This window comes from Pyrus communis, chromosome 15 (genome assembly GCF_041283825.1).
Source record: "Pyrus communis isolate YQ-2024b chromosome 15, ASM4128382v1, whole genome shotgun sequence".
Lineage (NCBI taxonomy): Eukaryota > Viridiplantae > Streptophyta > Magnoliopsida > Rosales > Rosaceae > Pyrus > Pyrus communis.
The window spans coordinates 4,295,639-4,315,564 of NC_142579.1; the positions used below are offsets into that span (position 1 = coordinate 4,295,639).

At 36.4% G+C, this 19,926-nt stretch overlaps 1 protein-coding gene and 1 long non-coding RNA gene across 2 annotated transcripts; one reads left to right on the forward strand and one right to left on the reverse strand.

The window, feature by feature from the left end:
- Positions 1 to 938: 938 nt before the first annotated feature.
- LOC148690399 (uncharacterized) lies at positions 939 to 2,318 on the reverse strand. The gene is made up of 2 exons (XR_015957237.1): positions 2,103 to 2,318; positions 939 to 1,956 (listed from the first exon to the last, which is right to left on the reverse strand). It is a non-coding gene; the product is annotated as an uncharacterized LOC148690399 (long non-coding RNA).
- A 3,824-nt stretch (positions 2,319 to 6,142) lies between these two features.
- LOC137715173 (oligopeptide transporter 2) lies at positions 6,143 to 13,747 on the forward strand. Its single transcript, XM_068454415.2, has 6 exons — positions 6,143 to 6,737; positions 7,761 to 7,858; positions 9,863 to 10,426; positions 11,430 to 11,682; positions 12,124 to 12,306; positions 12,832 to 13,747. Exons 1-6 carry the CDS (start codon positions 6,225 to 6,227, stop codon positions 13,450 to 13,452), a joined length of 2,232 nt encoding a protein of 743 aa, XP_068310516.2. The 5' UTR covers positions 6,143 to 6,224; the 3' UTR covers positions 13,453 to 13,747.
- The last annotated feature ends 6,179 nt before the right edge of the window (positions 13,748 to 19,926 follow it).

A 19,926-nucleotide genomic window follows, 5' to 3' on the forward strand; every position in this document is an offset into this window, starting at 1 on the left:
TTTTATTTAAAGAAAAATTAAAACAAAGGGATTTAGCCATCAACTATAAGAGTTGGTTTTTGAGAAGAATCTTTTTGTTATTATTTTTCGGCCGCAGTAGTATTTTGGTTGAGAAGTTGTGAAGAGTAGCTTTCTGTAAGAATGTCCCCATTTAATGTCAAGGATTCTGATTCCTTTGAAATTGGGGATAAAAGGTATCCATCTCGTTTTTCAAAGGATGAAAGAGATTCCAATATAATTTTCTAATTAGTTAGGATTTGTTTGGAAGTGTTTCTAAAATGACTGAAGACGCTTTTGGAATTAACTTTTAGTAAAAGTACAAATTAATCTTGAAAAAGCACTTTAAGTCACTTCGAAGCATAATTAAACGTTTCAATTATGTGCAAATCACTTGTGTGGGTACAATTCACTAGAGGGAGAGAGAATTCAGCTAAACCACACAATGGTCAACCTAATTTGGTATCGAATTTGCTATCCACGAGATTCGAACCTAAGACCTCTCACTTTTAAGTGAAGAGGAATCCACTAGCCGTACTAACTTATTAACTAGTTACTTAGACATGTAACACTACCATTAATTGAATTTGGTTCAAATAGCAGACGTGGCCTTGTTACTAGAATTGGCATTTGTGTCGTTTTCGTAACATGCCCGATATTTTAACGGGTCGTGTTGTGTAACACCTATTAAAATGAAGGGGTAATATGACCAGACTTGAACTCGATCCGTTAATATTAACAAGTAATACGGCTCAATTTATTACCTGTTAAGGAAAATTTGAGGTAATATAACCGGATTTGAACTCGATCCGTTAATATTAACAGGTAATACGACTCAATTTGTTACCTTTTAAGGAAAATATATTTTAAATCAATAAATAATCAAATGAAAAACGTAATACCAAAAACGTAAATGTGACCAAAGAATCCAATGGGAAGGATTAAATCATAAGGCTACTATTGTAGTGAGGTTTTTTAATTAATATAGAAGAGTGAAAAATAAGAAAAATAAAATATACAAACCCTCGTATTGACAAGCTCAATTGTTGTGACAATGTCAACCCTAAAATTCGCTACCATAATCCCATAAACCATAAATTTAAATTTAAACATTCATTGTCGTTTACGTTTTTGCTCCATTCTTTTCACCAAATTTCGCTTTTTAAAATTTTATTTTTTCGAAAACATTATCTCTTAGTGGTTGCAGAAAGATGAATAGTTTGGACCGTTGATATGACGTTCACATTTTTACGGTTAATAAAAATATTGCTAAGAGTTTATAAAATCTTTACAAACTATATAACATAAACTCATATTCAGTTAACCGTAAACATCATACCGTGATATCAACGATCCGAACTGTTATTTTTCTGTATCTGCTAAAAGATCATGTTTTCAGAATTTCGCCCTTTGTATCTCCGTTAGTTTACAACGAGTGTCTCATCCGCCGCAATGATCTTGACCAACGAAGCCCACAACGTAGCCCCGGTCATACCCCTACTTTCGAGTCGACGCTACTTTAAACAATGAATGAACTTCTGCCAGCCCTGCTCATTGTCATCCAAGGCTTACTGAAAGGCTTCAATATGTGACTTTTTCTTCAGTTCCTCCTCTTACTGGGTTTCATCTAACTTCAATTGAAGGATGGCTTAATCAGCATCCTATGAGCTCTGCTTCGCGTCATCCTTGGCTCTTAACGATTGTGTAGACTTGGCGGCATCAAGTCGGGTCATTTGTGTAGTCAAGTCGTTAGCCTTTTTTCTTCGTGGCCCAATCGCTCAATCAAGTCATCCCCCTCGCTTCACCAGGAACGCTCTACCTCCATCTGTTTTGCTAGACGTTTTCTTAATCTGAATTCCTCTGTTGCAGCTACCTCTCCAATTGGATTCAATGACCTAGTTTGCATTTGTAAGTAGCCTCCGTTTTGGAGATTTTGTCTGTCTGACTTCAAAGTGGGGCCTATGTCCAACATTAGCCTACCGTGAGATATTCTTGACAAATTAGATATGGGAATTTGAGGAAGAATGACAAGTTGAAGGGACAAGACTTATCATATATCGGATTTGGCAGCTGTTTTTTACCACACGATCAGACTAAAAAATTACCTTCTTAAGTTAGTTGGAGAAATGGTTGAACGGTCAAGGCTTGGGCATGCTTCACATTGTGACAACCATCATCTCGCATATGTAGACGAGTTTTATTATTAGGGGAGAATGTCTCACCCCCATGACAATTCCGGATGAGCTCGACTGAACCAATTGTGACCGTCTCTATCCAGAGATAAGGTCAGGTGGTTGATCAGGGGCCACCTGTCAATCAAAGGCGTCGTCAAAGTCATCATGTTGCTACTATTGCTGCTCTTGTTATTGGTCTTGTTGCTGCTCTTATTATTGGTTATGTTGATACTCTTGTTGTTGGTTCTGTTGCTACTATTGTTGCTAGTTTAGTTGTTTTTGTTGTTGTAGCTATTGTTCCACTTCCACCACAGAAAAAGTCTGGACACTAGAGGCATTGAGGAAACCTTTGGCTCCATAAAACATTTGTTCCCCTTCATCTCTAATCACCAACATTTGCTACTCCTGACCTTAATTAGCTTTAGTTCGAAAATGGTGGGGTCTTGGATTTCGAGCATGTTATCACTTAGAGGAACACTAAAACTCCTCGTTGTGTTGGGTTTCTTCCTAGAAGGTTTCAGTCCCTGGTCTTGTTAGACAACCTTAGGATGTTTTCTCTTTTTTCTTCTTTTTTTTTAGATTTTTGGGCTTACAGAGCTCTCACCAAATCTTTCCCGTCTTTGGTATCCACTACATCAACCCATACTAAGTCTTTAATGAGAAGGTTGGAATAGAGATTTGTGATGGCGTTCCTCACATTCTTTCTGACCCTTTCTGGAGTTATAAGCCACTTCTAATTTCGATGTGCAAAGGGAATAATCTTGAATGCCCTTTCGATCAACTGAGGACGATATTAGCCGATGCTCCCAACATCATTATTGCATCAAAGACCAGTATAAGGGGTATTCCAAACTCGGATCCCAGAGATGTCACATTTCCAATTGTCCTCCACAACTAGAATATCCTTGTACCAATTCTTGTCATGGCGTGGTAACTCAGTAATGTAGGTGGCCTACCTAGCACTTGGTCGTGATTGGAAAAAGTTATGAGGTTCAACACTCTTGCACATGGTCTAAAGCATTAGGAATTCCTGAATGCCAAGCTCTGCCTGGTGCCTTTCGTTTAAGAGTTTGAAACAGGTAAGGATACGAAATGACATCAAAATCAAATTACAAAGAGCAATGATGTAACAGTTCAAGACTTGCTTTAACAATGGGGAAAGTGGAAACTTCAGTCCCAAGTCCAAGTACCAAGGATGAAAAATGGTACAAGAGCATTGAGGATTAGAAGGTGTAGGTAGGGGACTTTGAACGTCGTGACCAACCACCCATTGTATGATGTAACCATTCAGAGGATGTTAATGGAGGTGGGCAAAAACTTCACCTCTCATCTTTACTGCGCACCCTGACCACCGAAGGTTTATACTAGGAGTCATAGTTGGCGGCGAGGCCAAGAAGTTCGAAGGAGTAGCCATTGAAGAAAGTTTGGAGAAATTTGGGAAGAAAATAAAAGAATATCGAAGAATTTTAATCGAAAGTGCGGAAGAAAGTTCAACGCCTTTTGAACAGAAGCAATTTGGTAATTTTGGAAAAGATAATGAAGAGATCCGAGGATATTTAAAGAATATATTTTACAATCATCTTACCGTTGAATACGGATCGTCACATCTCGAGATCAACAAATTTGATGGCTGAATTTAACGGGAGAAAGCAATGGACTGAGCCTTATCTTATGCGTACACAAAGAAAGACAATCCTCATCATTGTGATATTGGTGGAGGATTCGCGAGCTAATTCGCCCAAATACGGAATGACTCAACATTCACAAAGTTCACAAAGATCAAAGCCAGAATGCCATGCGTCCAAAGAATTAAAGCAGTATGTATTCTCACTTACTTTGAAAGGCATGATCTTTGGATAACTATCTATCCTCAAAGGGAACAAGTCATTTCAGAAACATAGTTAGGAGCAATAGTGGGACCATGATTTACTAGGGCAGGAGTAAGGCGGATCAGAATACAGATACCTTAGAAGTTAGGTCATGAAATCAATAGTCTCTGCTGTGGAGTTAAATAAACGGAGCAGCAATGCCTCCATCATCATGTTCCAGAATCAGTAAGCAAAGTCGTCAGACTTTGCTATGATTGACCATGCTTGTTCTACAAGAAACACAAACCTAATCTAACAAGGAATCAACGGTTTGCTATAATATTAGAGTCCTTACAATTGAAGTATTAGCTTGCGTCGCAAGTAATCACACTCCTAAAAGGATGCAATATATACTTCCTAGATATCCTCTGAGATTCTTCTAGTTTAATAATGATTATACTATCCTAAAAGGTCATCTCCTCGACTGGTATAAATACGCCACTAGGGTTCATCTCTAGTAACGCAATTCTTGCATACTTATTTGTTTGCCCATTGTTTGGGTCTTAATATTGCTTACTGGTTGTTCTTTAACAAGTATTTGGATTTGTGCATCTCCACAACTGACGACAATAGTGCAGATTTGGTTCCAACACTATCTTTATTGAAAAATGTTTTTCCTACATGATATAGCATATCTAAGTTTGCTACTCAATTGCTACATCCTTTGGCAATCTCTAATAAAAAAAACTCAAATTCATATATACTATAGCTCAATATGAGTTCTATCAGACATATCTACTCGACTTAGAGCCAGCTTGGATTTGTTGTGCTTTTTAAAAAATTGCTTCTGTTGTGCTTTAAGAATAATTATCTAAAAAATAAAGCAGTTGAGCATTGATAAACTATATTTTTAAAAGTGTTGTGAGTAAGAAAAACAATGTAAAACCGTTTGGTAATTTTCATTGTAAAAGTGACATAATTGTGTATAATGACAAAAATAGACATAGTAGTAGGGTGGTGGCAACGACAGCGGTGTTAAGGGTAGTGGCGGTGATGGCAATGACAATGGTGGGGGTGTGGTTGTGGTGCGAATAATAGGGTGTGATGGTTTAGGTGTAGAGGTAACAGCAGTGGCAGCGGTGGTGGTGGCGATTGTGTGTTATTGTCAATGGCAATGATGGTGGTGGTGATGTGGTGTAATGCTGATGGTTGCAGTCGTAAGCAGTGACGACAACAATGGTGGAGGGCAATGACAGTAGTAATGGCAGTGGTGAGTTGGGCTAGCGATAGTGATGGTATCAACAACAATTGTTATGGTAGATTAGTAGTGCTAATATTTCTCTTCACTTGAAAGTGAGAGGTCTTAGGTTCGAATCTCGTGGATGGCGAATTCGATACCAAATTAGGCTACCTATTGTGTGGCTTTGCCGAACTCCCCCTCCCCTTAATGTAAAAATATCGATGTACTAAAAAAAAAAAAAAAAAAAAAAAGGTGTGGTGGTTAGGGGTGCAGAGGTTATAATGGTGGTAGAGGCAGTGATAGCAATAGTGGTGGTTATGGTGGAGGTTGTGGTTGTGGTAATGGTAGTGATTGTGATGGTGGTGGCGGCGATGGTCACAATTATGACGATGTTAACAACAACTATGGTGGTGGTTTTGGTCGTTGTGGCTATGGTGGTAGTGGTTGCGATTATGGTTGTGGTTGTGGTGGGGGTAGTGGTGGTTGCAGTTTCGTTGGCAACAATTATGGTGATAGTGGCAATGGTGATGCAAGATTAGTGGTTGTATTGGTAGGTGGTCATTTTGTTCTCTAAGTTTTAAATGTATGTACAAAGAAATGTCAAGTTTAACAATTAATGAGGGTATTACTATTACATGAATTAAGAATATTCATTAAAGTTCAACTCTGCTTTTTAAAGTGAAGCAGTTTTTGGTGAAAAAAGTAATATCAAATGGGACCTTAATTTCTTTGTTCGTTTGCTTAATTAGTATCGTAAAGTATCGATAATGTCCACATCAAAACGGAATTTATTTAAATTGGAATCGTCACTCCTTTATGTCTTTCTTGTCAATACCGGCCGGCAACCAATGTCGATGACCAAATCCAAAATGGCAAAATTTGTAAATAAACTGTAAATGCACTTTTAAAAACCCTTCATTTTCCATTCAGACACTCACCAGCCAAACCCTTGACACACATACTGCCTCCAAAAAACCTCTCTACTCTTCATCCCTCTCTTCCCCCATGGGCACCCAGGCCACCACCCTAGAAGTGGAGGCCGCTGCTAAAACTAAGCTCGATGAGAGTGAGAACGACGATGACGTGTCATCAGTTGAGCAGGTCCGACTAACGGTCTCCAACGAGGACGACAGTTCCCTCCCGGTATGGACGTTCCGGATGTGGACTATAGGCATGCTCTCGTGCATTCTACTCTCATTCCTCAACACCTTCTTCTCTTACCGCACGGAGCCGCTCGTGATATCGATGATCTCCGTGCAGGTGGCGAGTCTGCCGATCGGACGGTTCATGGCTAGGGCGCTGCCGAGGAGAAAGGTTTGGATTCGTGGGAAGTCATACTCGTTGAACCCGGGGGAATTTAACGTAAAAGAGCACGTGCTGATTTCGATATTTGCAAACGCCGGAGCCGGGTTTGGTAGCGGACCGGCGTATGCGGTTAATATTGTGACTATAATCAAAGCGTTTTACGGTAGGAAGATATCCTTCTTTGCAAGTTGGGCACTTGTGATTACCACACAGGTACGTACATACTGCATGCAGATAATTATTAGATTAGGAAAAAATTGTTGGAAAATGCTATCCGGTGATCATGTTTTATATTTGGGCGGGTCATTTTGGTTTCAGTCCCTAATCGATCCCATTGTTAGACTAAACTCTTGTTTGTTTAAATATTTTAATCGAGATCCTTAACATCATTTAAGAGATTTAACTCATGCATTATCCATTTAATATCCCACAAATTATGAAATTTAAACAAATTCAAATAATATTTTCAAAATATAATAAATACTTAAAAATAAATATTAGAGTAATATTCTCCTTCACAAAATTATAGCAAGAAAATAATGTACCCACATTAACATATTTTAAAAAATAACTACTGATATATTTTAAAACACAAAATAAATACATATAATTAGCATGGGTAAATTTAGCACAATTAAAAATGGGTATAAATAAATTTAAAAATATGGGTACAAATACAGATAAAACTTTAAAAAAATATGGGCACAAAAAGAAAGTAATATATGGGACAAATTAAAAATGAAAAGAAAATTGGTATAAATTAGAAAAGTGTTGCAAATTAAAAATGGGTGCAAACTAAAAATAAAAATATATAATAAAAAGTTTAGCCATAAATATAAATATACCAAATGTAACATTTCTAACACCAAATGAATATATTTAGAAATAAAAAATATTTTATTATTAAAATAATTAATGACGTTTATTAAAACCTAAGGACCTTGATAAAAAATTGAAAATGAATAAGGTTTTAATCAATGAAGTAGTAAAAATATGGATGGGAACCTAATTTCTCCATGGGAAGTGACGCTTAATGGTTGGATAACTTTAATGATTTAAACAAAAATCCAATCGTCAATTGCCACATCACGTGATCTATAAAACATGGTTCAAGTCAATGATCTCTCTAGTATGACAGTATCGCTCATTATATTAGTAGTAATTAACTACAAATATAAGTAAATTTGTGGGAGTGAGGGGGTTAAATGCTAAATTTATGGTAAATAAGTACTGCAGGTATTGGGGTACGGGTGGGCTGGTATTATCAGAAAGTACGTGGTGGATCCGGGGGCGATGTGGTGGCCTAGCAGTCTCGTTCAGGTTTCTTTGTTCAGGTAATTTATCATAAAAGGAAATTGTAATTTCAATTCTGTGTGACAAACTCAATAAGTTATTGGTATATTCCATCTCCGTATATATTTACAAGAGAGAATTGATTTTCATACATTTTTTTATTTCTACACAATCCTATTTAATTCTTGCATTTTATAAATCAAGGGCAAAAAATGAACAACAACGAACAAAAATGTAGAGAATGAGAAAATAGGTGTGCACAACTCATTTCCTTGAAAAATTATACTCAAGGAAAATATTTTGTAAGGTTTTGACATGTGTGTATATTTGCTAGATTTCTTTCCATAATGAAAATAAAGAGTTTACAAATTTGGTGCATACATTCATAATGGTACACACAAATTTGGTACATGCATGTAATGGAAAAAAAAAAATATTGAGAGACTATATTTTTGTGCAACAACTGCATATTTTACGATGTAACAACTGTTTGTCTGCATTATTTGTCATAAAAATATAATTTATTGAATTAATGGGATATATAGTCGTACGTACGGGTAGTACAAATTTACACGGATCCCTAGAATACGTATCATTTTTTGTTGTTGTGTGGTTTACAATGGGGCTGAACCTCCAACAAAGAAAAACTTAAATTTGAAGGTCAATGATTCAATAGGAGTTTAGAAAGATAAGGTTTGTATTTTTAGAATTTTTGTAAGGGTATTCTATTATTTGATAAACAATATTATAGGGCAAACAAATAATGCGTGTAATTTTTTTTTTTCATATCAAAAGGTAAACTGATATATTATTTTAAATCAAATACAAACGATTACATTGACATATATAAGAATATTAATTCGCGCAAGCGTACCTAGAGCTTGCATGTATATTAGTTTATTTTTTGTTCATAGTATTTCTCTTAACTTGTACTTAAGTAGAGGTCTTAAATTCGTCTTTCGTAGATGATAATTTTGACACCAATTTATATTGCTTGACACATTGTGTGGCTTCATTTAAATCTTCAATTCGTTGGTGTAAATTTTTATTTTCAAAAACATTGTATATAAATTAGTAGGTAGCTAGTTTATATATGCATATTTATTTAGCTCCTACTTGATGTGTCACATTCTAGTCCGGCTTCGCCGTAGCACGATATTATCCGTTTTGGGCTTACCATTCCCTCACGGTTTTGTTTCTGGGAACTCACAAGCAACTTCCCAGTGAGTCACTTATCCTGGGATTGCTCTCGCCCGAACTCACTTAATTTCGGAGTTCCGATAGAATCCGAAACTAGTGAGTTCCCAAAAACAAAACCGTAAGGGAATGGTAAGCCCATAGCGGACAATATCGTGCTATGACAGAGCCGGATTGGGATGTGATGGAATGGTATCAGAGCGACTATGTCGTTCGGTGCGGATGTGCTGACGGGGGCGTCAGACCCCTAAAGGGGGTGGATTGTAACATCCCACATCGACCAACGGAGAGAGATTGATGTGCCTTATATATACATGCTCCCCTCCCTATAGCATGAGGCCTTTTGGGAATTCACTGGCTTCGGGTTCCATTGGAACTCCGAAGTTAAGCGAGTTTGGGAGAGAGCAATTCCTAGGATGGGTGATCCACTGAGAAGTTCTCGTGTGAGTTCCCAAAAAAAAAACCGTGAGGGCGTGGCTAGGGCCCAAAGCGGACAATATCGTGCTACGACGAAGCCGGTCTGGGATGTGACATGAAGCTCATATGCCTTTTAAAATAAGGAAAACTAATAAAAATGACTTGAAAACTTTGACTTTTAACGATAAGAACAAAATAAAGGGTAAAGTGAATAGTACCAGGATTGACTTTTTAGTGTAAAAATATCGTTTTTCGTTAAATTAAACAGTACCGTGGACTTTTCGTTAAAATCCCCTTTAAAATAATTCATCTTTTTAAGGAAGCCAATGTTCTTGCAATGTCAATGCATTTTATTGCGGTTTTAAGACAATATATATTTATGAATTGTTATTTGACTTTGATTTCTACGTACAATATGCATGAACATGAAGGGCTCTGCATGAGAAAGACAACAATCGAATGTCGAGAGGGAAATTCTTTTTGATAGCACTGGTGTGCAGCTTCTCTTGGTACCTAGTGCCGGGCTACCTCTTCACAACCCTCTCAATAATTTCATGGATCTGTTGGATTTACCCTAAGTCCATAAGAGCTCAGCAAATTGGCTCAGGCTACCGTGGGCTTGGCGTTGGGGCATTTACCCTAGATTGGTCGGTCATATCCTCTTACTTGGGGAGCCCTTTGATCAGCCCCTTCTTTGCCATTGTCAATATCACCGTCGGATACATCATCATCATGTACGTCGTCATTCCAATTTCATACTGGAAGCTCAACTTGTACAATGCAAAGAATTTTGCAATCTTCTCTTCGCACTTGTTTGATTCCGACGGCCAAATATATAATGTCAAGGGCATTGTGAATGACCGGTTTCAGATTGACATGCCTGCCTATAAAAAACAAGGATTCATAAACCTGAGTGTATTCTTTGCCCTAACATATGGCCTTGGTTTTGCTGCTGTTGTATCAACCCTCACTCATGTGGCTCTCTTCAATGGAAGGTACGTAAATACTTTAAATGACCTTAAGTTTACTCATGATTTGTGTTTTTTTTTTTTATTTAACATTACACACAAATAGAAGCACAAAAAGTTAACACGCTGAAACAATTTCTAATAAGGGTGTGTCTTATCATTTTATGTGGAACCTATTTGTATTTGCAGAGTGTGCTCGTGTCTAAATAATATTACTTCACAAATAGAGTTATCCAAACCCTTAAGTGGGTAGTTCTCATTGTCATTAAAATAGTCATTATGCAATACTTATCACTTCATTATCAATACAATAATATATATATATAGTGTATCAGTATGACAACTATTTTAAAGTGTCAATAACCGTCTCTTATACCTTGTTCAATTTTTGTTTTCTATTGAGTTATAGTTTGGGTTTTCATCTTAAGATATAATTGTTTAATTACTTAAGCCCAAGTATGAGATTGAATTTTTAATTTGACCCTTGAATTAGGGTATTATTTTGAGTATTTTGTAGGTGCATTTGTAAGTTCATATTCGTATGTTGGTACACTAACAGGTGAAATGTACCAACGACTGTACCTATGTCTCCTTCTCTACCTGCATAGCATATTCACATAATGTACCTAATTAAAGGATCAAAATCCAAATTCAATTTTAGTGCTTATTTGTAATGAAAAATTGTTTTATAAAAATATCAATCTAATTTTTGAAAGAATGTTCCACCATAAATTCAATTAGTAATATGCTAAGGAGACTATTTTAAAAGTGGGACTCTCCACCACATCATGTTTTTGGCACAGTTCGTGTGCTAACATTATAAAATATTGTGCAAAAAACGTAGAATGTCGAAAAGTTCATGGAGAGCCTCAAGGCTCCTTAGCATTTCTCTAATTATATACATACAAGGTTCCCGAATTGTCCTCTATTGATTCAAACTTTCAATAATTTTTTTATTTATTTTTGGGAAGATAAATGTACTGTACTAGTTCTAATTGTGACAGTAATATGAATGACATTCTTCTAACAGGGACATATATGAACGATACCAATCGTCATATAGTGGAAAGATAGATATACACACCAAATTAATGAGGAAATACAGGGACATACCCACCTGGTGGTTTCATATTTTGCTTGTGGTGTCGTTGGTACTCTCTCTAGCATTGTGCATTTTCATGAAAGATGAGGTGCAAATGCCATGGTGGGGACTCATTTTTGCTGCAGCAATTGCATTGATTTTCACCCTTCCAATCAGCATAATAACTGCCACAACAAACGTGGTAAGTATTGAACTCTTGAACCTCGATCCTTCTTTTGGTCACACTTGTTGCAATAATTCATTGATACTGGATATTAATTTTTTACACTCCTAGTTTCTCTTTATAATAAATTAATAATTTCTTTTTTTTTTTTTGCAAAAATCAGTTTTGCTACGGAGACATAAGATTAATATCTTGATACACTTTGTAATAGATGTGCGCACACATATATATGGGAACTATTTTTGCTTACCATCATATTTATCATCGTTAGATAAGTTTAAATTTCGAGATCTATGCAATGGATAAACACAAATCTCAAAGTTTAAACTCATCCAACGGTGATATAGGGTGGTAAACATTTACACCACTTGAGGGTGGTGAGCAAAAATACATCCATATCCATGGTCCATAATTTGAGATCATGAATCTAAGAATCTCATTTCTTGTCTAATTTTTTAGACACCGGGACTAAACATCATCACGGAGTACGTCATGGGTTTGATATTGCCTGGCTATCCCATAGCCAATGTATGCTTCAAAACATATGGATACATTAGTATGGCACAGGCAATTTCATTTTTGAGTGATTTTAAGTTAGGCCATTACATGAAGATTCCGCCCATATCCATGTTCTTAGTTCAGGTATGTATATATATTCTTCTCCTTGTACAATTTACTTATTGGATACGATCATACTATAAATTAATTATATTTAGTAAATAACTAAATATTGTGTATTCCACTTATTCAAATTACCTGAATCAGATTTTATACATGTATAATAAAAATGAACACCAATAAAACTATTTGTACCAGCAAACAACTCTCGACAACATGCACATGTATATATATTATAACATGAATTGGATGTGCGTGTTTAAAGTGGTATTATAACATGAATTAGTATCGATCATATACAAGTCTACAGTATCTGGTAAGAATGTGGATTTTATTTTATTTTATTTTATTTTTGATATTATCACGTACCAACATGAATGTCTGACAATATATCTTACCAAATTAATACCAACAGTGTACATGTTAGGTATTGTAAATTAGTATTCGATACCAATAATCTGTTTCCTAGTTGAAATGCTACGCTGTAGAAAATATTAAGCTACCATCTAACTCTTGCTTTGTAATTTTCTTTTTCCTCCCATTATAAAGTGCGTAGGAACTGTAGTAGCCGGAACCGTCAATATTGGGACAGCATGGTGGCTTCTAACTACAGTGAAAAATATATGCAATACTGAATTACTCCCTGACACTAGTCCTTGGACTTGTCCTGGTGATAGTGTCTTCTTCAATGCATCTGTGATTTGGGGTCTCGTTGGACCGAAACGAATCTTCGGTTCCCTCGGACTCTACGGAGGACTCAACTGGTTCTTCGTGGTAGGTGCACTCGGACCTGTCATAGTATGGTTGTTTCACAAAGCTTTCCCCAGACAGAAATGGATCGCCTACATCAACCTTCCAGTGCTTTTCGGATCAACCGCCGTGATGCCACCAGCTACAACTGTGAACTTTAACAGCTGGATTGTGGTCGGAATCGTTTTCAATTACTTTGTTTTCAGATACAGAAAGAAGTGGTGGCAGAGGTACAATTATGTTCTTTCTGCTGCCCTAGATGCTGGAGTGGCTTTTATGGGGGTGCTTATATACATATGTTTAACCATAAACGAGGTAAGCATTTCTTGGTGGGGTACACAAGACTATGACCACTGTAAATTGTCTACTTGTCCAACATCTAAGAGCGTAGAACTTGGTCATGCTTGTGTATTCCCTTAAGCTAGAGAGGTTTTTCAATGTGCTCGGAACACAGTATAATACATCATGTGTCATTATACAAATGTTGAGATACTTGTGTTAAAAAACTAGTAATATAAAAAATAAAACGTTCCTCCACTCGTATAACGTCATGTGGCATACCACCCATATTTTGAGCTAAATGAAAATTTTCTCTTTAAGCTGCTACATCATATGTTACTTTTGGATTTTGGAGTTGACTTTATGCAAGGACGTTCATTTGAAGGAAATGACGTTGTAAATAATAAAATATGAATGAATGAACTTTCATTTCATCTGTTCAAGTGTTGTCTTGAATATTGGTTCTTATATAATACAGTTGATAGTCAAAGCCTAATTTGCCCATTTGGGTGCACTGCTAGCTAGCCATTGCTAGAAAGTGGTGTGTTATTTTTTGTTTTTTGTTTTGTATCAATTTATTCCAAAGGGTGAAAAGGAAGTCTCAAAACATTGATTCCGTTCGAGAATATTCACAAAGGCTTCATATTGTTTCACAATTAACCATTTGAATTCATAGTTTAAACGGAGGCAACAAAATGTGAGAAAGTATGAGAACGCCCTTGAAAAGGGGCCATCATGAAACTCAGTGAATTTTTTAATCTATACAATTTTATCTACCTTATGAATGGGAAATGAGTTAAGCCTTACAATAGACTAGCCATAATAATTTGATTTAAATAAAAAAGAATATCACTAGACTGTAATCCTAAGTGGCTAAAACTAGAAAAGTTCAAGTTCTTGTGACATATTTTACTGAAATACGTGGCAAAGAGAGAAAAAGGGAGTTGGGGAATTTCTGTGATGTGTACATTCCATCACATGTGCCTTTATTTATAGTAAATTAAGAAGGATTTCTTGCTTTGCAATTAATACAATCCTAAAGGAATAAGATCTTATAATATCCCAAATACAATCTGCTAATGATTTACACAATCACACATGTACTAGAATTTTATGTCACGCACTCCTCTTGAGTGTGTAAATACTCAAGTAGATGTCGCATCAGATCTTCGTGGATGATGTAGAAGAAGTTGATGAAGTTGTCTCGTCTACTCCGCATAATGAGCAAATGCGAGTAGGAACGAAGCCTGAGATCTGTATAGATGAGGACATCCTCGAACAATAAAGTCACAAATTAAAAAGTTTAAGAATTTACTAAACAAAACACTTGTGTATTAATATATAAGGTTTTTCATACAACATATTACAATATCTCTGTATGCTTTTTCATGTTTTGAAAGCGTTTGCATGACAACTCTATTATCAATATTATCAAATATCACTCTATCTATAAAAATAACCATGTTATTATTCATCTATTGATCTCTCATCTGATCTCAAACCAAACAGAAGAATACATAAAGAGTAAAACTCACAAAACCTCGCTATGATAAAACCCATGGTAGGATAAAACCTGTAGTCTAAGGAGAAAAATGAGAAGTTGCATTAAGTCAAGACTAAACGCATTCAGGACACAATTAGAGTGCACACAAGGGTATGACCAGCTCATGAAGGGTGCCTTGTTAAAACTTAGTCAGGTAGCAAAAATCCAGTGGAAAAAATGCTCATCATCGTATGGAAAAAGAATATATTAAGGTCAGGTGAGTATACTTCTAGATACTCCCCCTGAGTTTGAAAAAACTTCCAAATGAGAACTAAAGCATTACAACTTAGCAATTTACGCATACCAATTCCTTGAACAAGCTTTTGAAAAGTAAACTTTGGCAGTGACTTCGTGAGGAGGTCGGTAAGGTTGTCCTAGGAACGAATTTTCTTAACTGTAATTTTCTGATGCTCTTACTGTTAATGTGAGAATAAAACTTTCGGCACAATATGCTTGGTGTTGTTTTCTTTGATGTACCTTTGTTGATCTTGTTAATACAGGTGACGTTATCTTCATAAATCATTATAGGGACGTCAACACCAAAAGAAATTCCGCGAGTGCTTTGAATATGCTCAACAACTGCTTTTAGCCAGAAGCATTCACGAGTAGCTTCATGTAGGGCAAGAATTTCAGCACGGTTCGAATAAGTCTTAATTAAGGTGTTTGGTTGACCTTCAATATATTGTGGTGTCTCCAATGGTAAAGATATAATCCGTTTCAGAACGTGTCTTGTATGGGTCAAATAAATAACATGCATGCGTCAACTTAACGAACAAGGCGAGCATCAATTCAAGGGTCGATGGGGCAGCGGCTCCCCTAAGGGATACATAGTGATAGAACAAGCCCAAATTCGTAGTACCTTTAAGGTAATGAAAGATGTCTTCAACACTAATCCAGTGCCTGCATGTAGGCACGTTGTTATATCTTGCTAAATGATTAACAACGATGTGTCCAGTCTAATGATGTAATTTAAGTAAAATAAAATGCTAATTGCACTCAGGTACGGAATTTCAGGCTCTAAAACCTCTTCCTCATCGTCTTTAGGATGACAAGGGTCTCGTTTTACATCTACTGTTCAGACAACCATAGAAGTCTCGAAGACTTCAATCTATCCTCATTAATGTGTTGCAACACCTTTTGAGTATAGTTCAATTGGTGGACTAGAATACTATCCGAACAATATTCGATCTCCAGGCCGAGACCGTACCAAGTTTTCCCTAGATTTTTCATATCAAATTCCCACTTTAGGTGCGAGAAAGTTTTCTCAAGCTCTTTAGGAGTCTTAATGAGATTTATGTCATCAACATAAACTGCAACGATAGTAAATCCGGAATAATGTGACTTCTTAATAAACATGCATGGACATATTTCATTGTTCACATATGTCTGACTAATCAGGTACCCACTTAAACAATTATACCTCATCCGCCCAAATTGTTTCAATTCGTAGAGTGGACACCTTAATCTAATCGAGAAGGTGTTCGGTGGTCTAAACTATTTGATCTAGCCAATGTAAGTCATTCGGGAGCTTTCATGTAGATTTCCGTATTAAGATCCCATAGAGATATGGGGTTACCACATCCATAAGCTGCATATTCAATTTTTTCGGAATTTACCAAATTGATAAGGTAGCAGAATGTTATGACGTCCATTATAGGGAAATACGTCTCCTTATAACCAAATTCTAGGGTGTTGAGATAAGCCTTGCGCCACGATGTGTGCCTTATATTGCACTATCTCACTATCTTATTCTTCTCATTATACTTCCTTAAAAAAAATCACTTGTAGAAACCGGCATCAAATATGGAGGTGTAGGAATTACGGGCCCAAACTGTTTTGGAAGTGAATCAATTTCGATCTGGGATTGCTTGTTTCCAATATGACCAATTAGTTATACATCGACATTCATCAATAAAACACAGTTCAATGTCATCGCTCAACATGACATCAGTAGCTACTGTGTATGTAAATGCATCGTTGACTATCATCGCATTCCGATTCCAAACCTCATCCAAGCTATCATAATGGATTAAAATCTCACGATTCTTGAGAGACAGATCCATTTCTTCAAGGATGTTTCCATACTCTAGAATAACCTCATGTGCTGGAATGGTTGAGTAAGCGATGGTAGTATTCAAACTAGTTTAACTAGGTTGTGTCGTGGCTTTCCCCTTCCGAGGTTGAGAATCCTTTAAACTAACAAGTCTGCCATGCTTCAGGGTAAAAGCATCAATCCTTCCAAGCACACTTGCAACAAGTATAAGTGATCTCGTATAGACCGTTAAAAGCATCCGACATGGTTTAAGTAGTGTGTGGAACTACATGAGAAATAGCGGGGTTAATCCATGACAATTCGAGGCATTCTTTAGGAAAGCTAACGTTCTTATCTCCTATAACAAAGAGAAGACTATTTCATCGAAGTGGCAATCCGCAAAATGAGAAGTAAAGAGATCGCCTGTCAAGGGCTTTAAAGAACGAATAATGGATGATGAATCATAACCGACATAGATTCTCATTTTTCTTTAGGGACCCATTTTGGTACATAGTGGTTGCGGTGTTAGCACATAAACTGAACACCCAAGCACATGTAAGTGCGAGACATCAGGCTTGTACCTAATAACCAAGTGAAACAGTGAAGAGATTAGGATGAACCAGCATAGCTGCTTGCAAAATTGCATAGCCCCAAGCAAATTTCGAAAGCTTGGTATGCATGACCAAGGTCTGAGCAATCAATTGGAGGCGCTTTATGGACACTTCTGCTTAGCCATTTTGGCAATTAACGTAGGGTACGAGATGTTCAACTTAAATTTGATTGGACATGCAATAATGGTTGAAAGTCAGCGACGTAAACTCTCAAACATTATCCCGTCGAATCCACTTAATCAGATAATCATGGTGGTGCGACCGTGTAGGCAATAGGCAAGTGTATTGGTGCATTAACCAACTGTTGGCAATATACTCTAAAGCCAATTACAAGATGATAGTTTATGAACATTTCACAAATTAAACTAATGAAGTTTAATGTGAGGGCAAAGATTATTGTATAAAGCCTTCTCATTAAATTTTATACGCTTAAATGATAAGTCTAAGGAATATGTAATTAAGAGAATGTGATCTAAAGAAGTAAAATTCATAAGACCTTTCTATTTCATACACATATCCTAACCGTTCCTGATCATAGAATTCCAATTGGGCATTAACGATTCAGATATATCAGTACATGTTGTGTCTTCTCTCCCAGAAGATTACTAGTCCTGAGTCATTGGTATGAATGACGCCAAGACAATTATGCAGGTGCTCATACTCAAGTTACATGAGAACTCATGGTTAGGATAATGTAAAGTAGTATTTTGACTTGAGACATCATAGTTGTCACAATTAGGTCCTTAGTCTTTGATTTCGTTAAACGCATTCCATTTGAGATTGTCCATGACATAGTTGTGGCTAAGTTACTTAATCATGTGGGCATGTGAATGTACAACAAGGGATCTCTAACCTTCAAACAGTTGTGAGAGAATACTCGATGACATGATTAAGAATCTCTGGCCAGAGTATGAATGAGATTTCGGAAGTCGTTCTACATTACCTTATTTCGGAAGTCGTTCTACATTACCTTTAAGGTAATCATCTAGACAAGAGAATCACATTGGATAGTAGACATGAATAAACTATCAACCAAACAGTGTGATCAAGAATATTGAATTAGAGGAAGACTGTATTCCATTGTAATCCCAAACTAAATAGGTTCTCCAACCTCTTTTGATTAGCTTAGGTAGCCATGACATAGTGTTAGGTGTCACTCATGGTTTATGGAAGCCCTACAAATTTATATCACTAAAGGGAATGAAAGTAAGTTTTAATTCACAATCGATTAATAAATGTTCTAGTTGCACATTGCCTCCCTAAAAGGAACCTAATGGCTCGCACACCATGTAAGGTAATGATTGAAGGATATAACGAAGATGAGTAGGGACAATTAAATAGTTTAATTGTATAGCAAGGATTAATTAATAAGTTAATTAATCATACAAAATGATTCGTATTGGGCCATAAGTTAGTTTCGGATTTTGGGGCCTAAAAGGGTTGTGGTCTACAAGGCCTATTGAGTTTAAGTTGTGTAACAACTAAAATAAAATGGGCAATTAACCCACCAAACATAGGGAGGTCGGCCTTGCTAAGAGAGGCAATGATATTGGACTTATTACAAGTTTTCCACTCAAATGAAGGAAGGTATAAAAACAACTTTATAGCCTTAATTACTTCATTACAGTTTTTTTCAAGGAAAAATTAGAGAACTCAACTCTCTCTCTCTAGGATGCCGGCCTTGTAGGAGGCGGATACTAGTATCTTTCTCCTCCTACATCACTCATCTTTTTCCCTTAATCCTTCCTTGGTACTGGAACTTAGAGGCCCTCTCCTATGGGGCTTTGGAGAATCCTTTCTTCCATCAAAATTCAAGAAGGCACGGAACCAAAAAGCAAAGTTCATCATTTCATATTCATATATGGAGCTAAGCAATAAGGAGGCAAATGAAATAAGGCCCTCTCATGAGTGAATATTATTTGCTAAGTCAGGAGGTGCTACATAATTTTTTAATATGCTTTAGAATTTTTTAATCTCATTTATCTGAAATTAAGATGATAAAACATTTATGATGTATGAGATTGGGTGTTTCCGTCGAAGTACCCTGGGAAGGAGACCCTCCAGATTTGATTTTAGATGCTTTATTAGAAGATAATCAATTGTAATGTTTCCCTTACGTTTCATTGAGGATAGTTATTTATGCGGGACACTCTTTTTTCGTGCAATCGAGTTGAAATCCCCAGCAAGATTTTTATCGAGACCCATATATGCACCATATCATCAGCTTGTACGATTTTATTCGTCTTAATGAATATCGTACCTTCTTCAAAAAAAAAAAAAAAAAAAAAAAAAAAGCATTTATGAGTACGAGAGAGAGTAAAATACTTCGTCAAAGTAACTCTAAAATTGATTGTCTGCCTAACTGGTGAAGAAGACTAATGAAGAAAAATAAAATATATGCTCTTGCTAGTCAATGACCTTTTCTGATA

What these genes read in the sequence shown, in the direction of transcription:
- LOC137715173 (XM_068454415.2), top strand. Translation starts at nt 6,225, where the DNA reads ATGGGCACCCAGGCCACCACCCTAGAAGTGGAGGCCGCTGCTAAAACT. An exon ending in GTTCAGGTTTCTTTGTTCAG is followed by an intron (nt 7,859 to 9,862) that starts GTAATTTATCAT and finishes ATGAACATGAAG; the next exon opens with GGCTCTGCATGAGAAAGACA. An exon ending in GTGGCTCTCTTCAATGGAAG is followed by an intron (nt 10,427 to 11,429) that starts GTACGTAAATAC and finishes TTCTTCTAACAG; the next exon opens with GGACATATATGAACGATACC.